General features: G+C 46.6%; 1 protein-coding gene across 1 annotated transcript in view; it reads right to left on the minus strand.

The window, feature by feature from the left end:
- Maged2 (MAGE family member D2) overlaps positions 1 to 4,338 on the minus strand; it is a 7,942-nt gene extending 3,604 nt beyond the window's left edge. Inside the window, exons 1-6 of the mRNA XM_031380299.1 lie at positions 4,216 to 4,338; positions 2,657 to 2,723; positions 1,818 to 2,309; positions 870 to 1,178; positions 667 to 730; positions 334 to 413 (exon numbers count right to left, since the gene is read on the minus strand). Coding sequence (XP_031236159.1) covers positions 334 to 413; positions 667 to 730; positions 870 to 1,178; positions 1,818 to 2,309; positions 2,657 to 2,701 — 990 coding nt within the window. The 5' untranslated portion in view covers positions 2,702 to 2,723; positions 4,216 to 4,338. The remainder of the gene's footprint in view (positions 1 to 333; positions 414 to 666; positions 731 to 869; positions 1,179 to 1,817; positions 2,310 to 2,656; positions 2,724 to 4,215) is intronic.
- Between the last annotated feature and the right edge of the window lie 4,048 nt (positions 4,339 to 8,386).

Consider the following 8,386-nt stretch of genomic DNA (forward strand, 5'->3'; position numbering starts at 1 on the left):
ATTTAAGTGCTATATACACACATAACAAACATAGGGTGGTTATCCATAGCATCTTTGTAATCAGTGGGAATTTAGGGAGACAGAGGGGTGAGCATCTGCAATGCATGAGATGATGCATCCAGCAGCAGACAGAAGCCAGGACTAAACTACACATCCAGTACTAGCTGTGTTTCCACCACTGACTTGCTGTGTGGTCAGTGGCTCCCCCTCCCTAAGCCACCACGTGCTCATCTCCATAGTGATGAGGATGTAATAGATCTCTGCTTCCCTCCACGAGGGTGATCATAAACCTTTCTTCCCTGGTACGCCCATCCCCCAGGAATGCCTCTTCACCTTCTCCAAGGAATAGCCTGCTCGTTCAATGATTTCAGGGTATACATCAGTATATTCTTTGATGATGTCCTTCAGCATATCTGCAAATCAGAGTGTTGGAAGAATCTGTGCTGTAGAGATACCAGGTAACCTTGATGCCCAATCAATAGACCCTTTGTTGTCCATGCTATGGGTGGCAGAACCAAGTGGGAGGCATTTAAATAGAGATCCCACTGTTGGGAGAACTTGGTGAGAAGGGATAAGAGTGGGAAAATGAAAGCTGTCCCCAGCACATTGGTGAGAAGACAAGAGAAGGCAGAGCTCAGGAGAGGAAAAGTGTTTGTAGGACTCTACCTGAGCGTCTGATGGGAATCTTTGTCTGATCTTTAGCCAACAGGTACTTTACCAAATCATTTGCCTAGGAGAAAAAGAAGTGGTGAAAAGACAAAAACAAAAAAAACAAAGCACACACACACACACAAAACCTCCAAAGCACAACAGGGAAGACATCAGGCAACGCAATGGAAAAGGAGAGATGTAGAGGGTGGAGTTCGTACCCTTCCTTGTAAAAGGGCCACATCTCTGGGTGGGGGTGCCTCAGGCTCCTGGGCTGACTGCAGTTTGGCAGCTCTTCTCCGGGCCTTGCCTCTGCGAGCCCTAGGTGACCTCAGGGAGAGCAAAGCTCTCCGAGCCCAGGCAGCCAACCGAGTCCTTGATGCCCTGCGGGCCCAAAAGGCTATGGGTCCCCTTGAAGCTCTGCGGGCCATGGAGGCCATTAGGGCCTTTGAGACCCTTCGACCACCTGTGGCTTCTGAGGCCTGACTCTGATCACTGTTGCCATCGTCTTCTCCATCCAGGTGTTTCCCCTACATCAAAAGAGGGGAAAGTCGGTATCAGCAAGTGGCACAGGTGGTTCTTTCTCGTACCTCAAGTCTCTTCTGCAAAGCACCCCCAACCCCATCTCTTCTAGGATGCATCCCCCCAACCCTGCCCTTGTAGTAAGACTCTGCCTCACTGGACACCAGCCATCCTGAGTCATGGGCTTATCACTGACTACCAGTTGGGAATTTCCTCCCTGAGTGGATCAGGAACAAGTCAGAAATAAGGCCTAATGCTTTTTGTCTTCCCACGTCCACCCTGACTCTGCTTCTAGCACCATTGACTAGTCAGTCCTCTTTCTGGACATCAGCTTCCTGCCTTACAGAATGACACCATAAGGAGTTACGTTCAGGTACGAGACTACACATGCAGATATGCCCACCTCAAGGCTTACAGTGTATAGCCACTCTGTAAATATAAAAACTGCGTTCCAGTCAGCATGCAGCTATGCCTATGCCTGCCTCATCTCCCTACCAGCCTGTGGGCTCTGTGGATACAAGAACTGTGACACACTCCTGTTAAGTGTTCCCTGTATCTTTCATGAATACAGGAATCATTTGATTGTTGGCAGACAAATGAACAAGATGATTGTGGAGAAGCAAGGATGGTTATGGTAGAGATCTTACCTTTTGGGTATCCTTGGCTTTGACCTTGGGCCGAGTATCCTGATTCTCCTGAACCTGGACAGCTGCACCCTCAGGCTCTGGTTCATCTGCCCCAGCCTGAGAGGCAGGAGCCTCAGTCTCCGGAGCCTTTGTATTGATCTTCGGATCGGTACCACAGCTGACCTTTTTGGTCTGGGTTGCAGGCATTGACATAGCCTGCAGGTCTGCCTTCTGCGTCTTGGTGTCAGCTGCTGGACTCTTGTTTTCAGCGGCCAGAACCTGGGTCTCGCTCAGCTGTGTGGTAGGTGAGGCCTGGGTGGCAGCTGCCTCAGAAGCCTCTGGGGCCTTTGAGACCTCTGTCGCCTTTGGGTTCCCAGGGGCTTTTGGAGCCTTCGAAGCCTCTGAGACCTCTGGTGCCTTTTCAGCCTTTGGTGTCTCTGAGACCTCCAAGTTCTGGGTCACGGTCAACAGGTCCTGTATCGCGGAGCTGCTGTCCTTTTCTGAAGCTTTGCCCTGCAAAGGAAAGCAAGGAAGTTCACTGACCTTCCCACCCTCAACAAGGCAAAGGGTCCCAAAATTAGGAAGCTACACTTCTTTGACCTGCAAAGACTTACCTGTGGTGTGCTCCGACCACCCCAGCCGAAACAGGCTTCCCAGTTAAAAAGTAATGACAAAACAAGGGCCCGCCCACCCTCTCTCCTTTCCTCCTGGCCTCCCCTCCACAGGGGAGAGGGGATGCACCCAGGCAAATTTAGTGGGTGGAGAATGACAAGGATGGGAGGAGAAGCTCCAAGGATTTAGGGCAGCAAAAGGGGCTGGAAAGGCAATGCAGCAAGAAAGAGGGGGGAAATCGGTCTTACCTGAGAGCGAGCTGGATCTGCACCACTCTCGCTTGTGTCAGACATGTCTCAAGTTCACCTGGCAAAGCTGAGTTCAAAGAGAAGGCCTGGGTCAAGTAGAGAGCCCGCTGAACGTCGTATCCCTTGTTCTGCCTACAAGCTGATCCTCACCTTCTTTAGGGCCCCAAAGCCCAGTCCCTCCCGGAGCCCCAACCAGTAGGTGCTCAGATACAGAAATTCTGTCTCTAGGTCTCAATTCTCTGCAGCCGCACCCTCCCCTCCTCCAGGAAGATGTGCCAGCGCGGCAGCTCTGAGGACCCCGCCCCCTTTTCCCAGAGCACCCCCCCCCGCCGCAGGCTTAGAGTGCGCATGCGCGTCTTCTGCAGCGCCCTTTCAACCCCGCCTGCTTTCCCAGTACAAACCCGTTCTTTGAAGTCCACCGTGCACATGCGCATTCAGCAGCTGGCCCTGTCTCTCTGCGAGCCCTTCTCAACACGCCCCTTTCTAGCTATACATAAAGCGCATGCGCAATGGCCATGGTCTCAGTCCAGCACCAAGCTCCTACACACGCCCCTCTCCAGGTCCGCAATGCTGTTCAGCCCCGCCCCCTCCTCAACAAGCCTTCCTTCCAAATTGTCGCAGTGTCTGGTGGTCCTAGCCCCTCCCCTACTCACATCCACCCTATCAATTTCACAGAGCCTCCAGGTCCCGCCCTTCATCCTAACACGCCCCCCTCCAAACGGTAAAACCCAAATTGGTTTGGCTCCTTCCCTGTAACACCCCCTCCTCAACTCAGGATTGAACTAGTGATTCCATCTTAGGCCCAGCCAAACGGGGTCCACTCCCCTCCCTTCCTAGCTGGATGGATTCGGTAAGATTTGGCTCTTAAGGCAGATTTTCTCCAGATCCCAGAGGGTGGGGCCGACCCCTAGCAGGCTCTCATCCAAAGCTGGGGCCCATGACTTACCTCGTCCGCCTACAATTCCCGAGTGTGTCCACTCTCTCCAAGCCCCTCCGAAACTCAGATACTGCCCTCCCCACTAAAGGCCGGAAGTGGTCCCGCCCCTTTCCGCCTCCCTAGGGGGCCTCCGTCCCAGCCTGTCTGCCCTTCCCCCCTCAACACTCCTTATTCCCCCCCTCCCTATTCCCTCTGCCTGACTCCGGACTCCCTGTTTCCCATCGCATTTCCTATTTACTCTACAAAAATCTCTTCCCATTCCTTACATCCTTCTCTGTATTACCTATGCAACCCCCCTCCCCAGTGTCCCTTAACCCTTCTCTGCATCCCCTATTCTTGTCCCTGGATCTCGCCTTCCCCTTCTTATTTCCCCATACTCTTCCTTCTCCTCCAAACATGCAAAGTTCCCCTTTTTCTCCCCTCCACCTCTCCCAGTCTCTGCTGTCAGTTCATACACAGCTTACTACTTTCTTGGTCGTTCTCATTCCCACACCGCATTAAATGCAACACTTCTGCTCCAGCTACAGTGGTCAAATAAGAATTGCCCACCTGCCCAGCTGTAGGTTTTAGGTAGTTAGAACCACTGTCTGCTCACCAGGAAAGCCCAATCTTGTTCCCTCACCTTGTCCTCCAGTGAGTCTGGGATGCGTGTGCCTGCTCCTCAGTCCCTCTCGAAGTCTCAGCCTCCTGGACTAGAGCTGCAGACAGCCCAGCCCAGCCCAGCCCAGCCCCTTTCCGCAGCCCCCTACCCCCGCCCCCTTCCTCGGGGGTGGGGCAATGGGGCCCTGTTCCATGCTGTCTGACTCCAAAGCCCATGTTTATGCCTCTGTACCAGGTTCGGTCTGAAGCCCTTCCAACCCAAACTGCCCCATGAAAACGATTCATTCATTGAAATTATTTATTTTATATCGTTATTTTTCTTACTACAAAAGTAGTGTGTTGTCATGTGAAAACCAGAGAAATGCAGAAATATGTAACAGAAAATGTAAAGCTATCTTTAATCTCATTCCCCAGAAATATTCATGATATTAAGTATTTTGATTGACCTTCCACCATATTTTTTTAATTCATAGTCTGATAATTTGCACTTTCTCCCTACACAGGCTATACTAGTTACCTACTGTTCTATAACTGCTTTTTTTCAAGTTATATATACAAACCTCTTTCCCTTAGTGTATGTTTTTTTAGTAATGTATAATGTTTTCTTATATAGGTGTACTATAATTTTACTTAGTTCAGCTTCATGTACTTTCTGGATTGTTTCCCCGCTTTCGAACTATTACAAACAATGCTAAAAGGACCATCCTGGTGTCTATACTGGACTGTTTTTTGGGGGGGGTTGTTTTTTGTTTTTTTTCTTTTGGTTTTTTTTCGAGACAGGGTTTCTCTGTATAGCCCTGGCTGTCCTGGAACTCACTCTGTAGACCAGGCTGGCCTCGAACTCAGAAATCTGCCTGCCTCTGCCTCCCAAGTGCTGGGATTAAAGGCATGCGCCACCACTGCCCGGCTGGACTGTTTTGCTATTTTATAATGTTTTGCTGATTCAAATCATTTGGAAAAGACTACCATTTTCAGCATAAGTTAACTGTACAAAGTAATGACTTTTTTTATGACATTGACAGATTCACCCTCATTAACGTTTCTCACTAGTTTGAAATGGCATTTCTGTTACCTAATAAATTCACATAAACAACTGGATGTCCTTAAGAGAACAAGATAAAATGTAAAAACAAAGAGAAGTAGACAAAATATCATTAGCAATAGAGCATGTGAACTCAGACCCAGAAAACACTTATTATAAATTATAATTCATGGCAGTTATAGAAGTAAAATTCAAGATCTTTCTTATACACAAATAGTCACAAGTCTGCTTCTTGAGGTCACCTTTCCCCTTATTGAACAAATGAAAGAGAACAAATCCCTATGGCTTTACGGACAATTTGATTCACATACATTTTCATACATCATCGAGGCGGGTTTATATATTCACTTCATTTTCTGTGAACTGTCACTTCCCCCAAGTTTGTAGTGTCACCCTACCACTTTCTTATCTCCTAGCTCTCTCTGCTGAGCACATTAGAGCACTCTCTCATTTTCTTCCAATTCTGGTGCCCCAAATTCCTATCCTTTCCAACTTATGGCAAACTTTCAATATCAAGAAAATAAAGTTCTCAAACCTGAAGGTCCTGAGGGTCTATAAAAGCACCCTACAGCTGGTCACCGCATAGATGTTGTAGGTGTGTGTTTTAGAAGGTCTTAGGTGTTGTATGGGGATTAAGTGTCTTCTTGGAACTACAGAGCATAGCTATGACCTTGGTAGTCCTCCAAACAAGCAGTGCTTGTGGTTTGGCCTAGAGTGTTAGCAAGGGAGATAGTGAGGAGATTGGCGGGGGCGGGGTGGACTGCTAGGACTTGATGAGTAATTGGATCGTGGAGGGTTGGATTGGAAGGAGGAACATAGTCAAATACTGGCATCTTTCTTTAACAGATAGTGTGGATAGGACCCATTCACTGAGTCATGGAATTATGGAGTTAAAAGGAAAAGAACATTGATTCAATGGCACTGGTGGTACATCCAGGTAGAAGTGTCAAATTGGCAGTTGGATAAGCATGTCTGAGTAGAGGGTAAAAAGGTCCGAGTAGAGGGTATCAATCTAGAAATTGGCACTTAATAAATGGCCAATTAGTTCAAAGAAAAGTGCACCCAGGAGGAAGGAAAGCACCAAACTGGAAGATACTGGACCCAGGGATCAGCTGGGGAGAGCAGCAACATGTATGGATGAAATAAAAGAAAGGCACTGTAAGGAGTGACCAAAGGCAAAACAGGATTAAAAAATATATGTCATAAAGCAGTGGTTCTCAACTTGTGAGTTGCAGCCCCTTTGGGTCACATATCAGATATCCTGTATATCAGACATATTGCCTAGTATGCATAAGGCCCTGGTGTTTGATCTCTATCACTGGTTTAAAAAAAAAACCACATACTGCTGATTTTTTTTTTTTAATAACTGGGCATGATGGCACACACTGATAGTTCCAGCATTTAGGGGCCAAGAGAGCAGGGTTAGCTAGTCTGAGCTATATAGGGGGAGAGGAGGAGAGGGAGAAGAGAAAAAAGGGAGAGGGAGAGAGAGGGATCAGGAATAAATGCATTTATAATGTTAAATATTGCTGACACTGAGAAAAGAAAGTGTATAGAAATATGATTGGGCATGTTCACAGGTAAATCTCTGCTGAGCTTGGAAGGAATAGCTTCAGTGCAGACATTTGCAAGCAGATACTAATGGCATAACCTAATATCTAGTCTCTTTTTTTAGTAATAAAACATCTAATTTTTAGGATACATAAACTCTGACACTGGGTAAATGCCAGGAAGACTTTAGTATGTGTTAGTATACTTTAGGGTAATGCTGCAGTAAACGAAAAGAACCTAATTCCTGACAACTTTGCCAAATGGACACCCTAACTTTGAATTTCTTTTAATGAGAAATATGTGTATGCCTCATTCAGCCATTGTATTTTGGAGTCTAGACTGTGCACCAGTTTCCTGGTGGTTCTCAGTGTCATATTGGTATTCATGACAGTGAGCGGATTTTTAAGAAACACCTATCCCTATTTGCCAGCCTTTTTCTTCTGAAAATTATATATGATACTATCAGTAGATGCTTTCTCTCACCTAGGAACTTCTTCCCGTGGAACTGTTTCCTGTGTGGTCTGTTAACGATTTCTCACTTGTGGTCTGTTAACATTGACTCACTTGTGGGCTCTGAAGGAACAGAATTAGAATCTTGCATATTATCGAATTTAATGAAGAAAGCTCAATCCACGTTCATCAGTGGGGCAATAAATGTCCTTCCTCTCTTTTACTTCCTTCCTAACACAATGGCATAAATATCTTTATCTTAGGACCCAGAGATCAGCGAAGAGAGGCAACCTTATCTGAAGAGAAAAACAAATTGAAAAATCTTTACTCTTTGACTAAAGAAAATGTCTTCCATTTTCTTCTTATGAACTGTAGAATCTTTTAATCATCAGCATTAGTCTACAGAATCTGAAAATGTGTATGCACACTAACACACAATGTGTAATAAAATATTTTAAAAGAAAAAAGAAAGTTCCTGTGATTACATAGGTCCCACATACCAGCTTAGGGAAAACATGAAAAGCTGAATTACCTTTAGATATTTCAATTAAGGAAATAAAGAACCATGGCTAAATAGATATTGCTTAGCAAAGAACACCTGGAAAAGGCTGAGTTATACAGGGATAATGATATTACAGACCCCTGAAGCTGAAAGGGGGTGCAGAATATCCCTACTGCCAATCCTACCTAGCAAAATGTTCTTCCCCTAAACTATACAGAAGCAATGTTTATGAATTTGGGAAATTTCAGAAACGGTGCTGGAAAGAGTGGCAAAAACAATCCTTCCAGATCTACTTATCATTCCTTCTGTCACCTAAGCTGCATAGCATAGCAGGTTATAAATTGGTCATCAGATTGTCTCCTTCAGACACCACAGCTTTTCTCAGTACTGGGCAAAGCCCCATGCCTCATGCTTGGTGGGACTTTTCTGTCTTCTACCTTTTTTGCCAGCTTACTCCTTTCCATTTCAAAGTGTTTCCCTCTCTCCCTCTCCTCCCTCTCCCTCTCCCTCTCCTCCCTCTCCCTCTCTCTCTCCCTCTCCTCCCTCTCCCTCTTCCCCTCTTCTCCCTCCCTCTCCCTCTCCTTCTCCTCTTGCTCACCCCTCCCTCTACTCTTTCTTCCTCTCCCTCTCTCTCTCCCTCTCTCTCTC

Source organism: Mastomys coucha, chromosome X (assembly GCF_008632895.1).
Source record: "Mastomys coucha isolate ucsf_1 chromosome X, UCSF_Mcou_1, whole genome shotgun sequence".
NCBI lineage: Eukaryota > Metazoa > Chordata > Mammalia > Rodentia > Muridae > Mastomys > Mastomys coucha.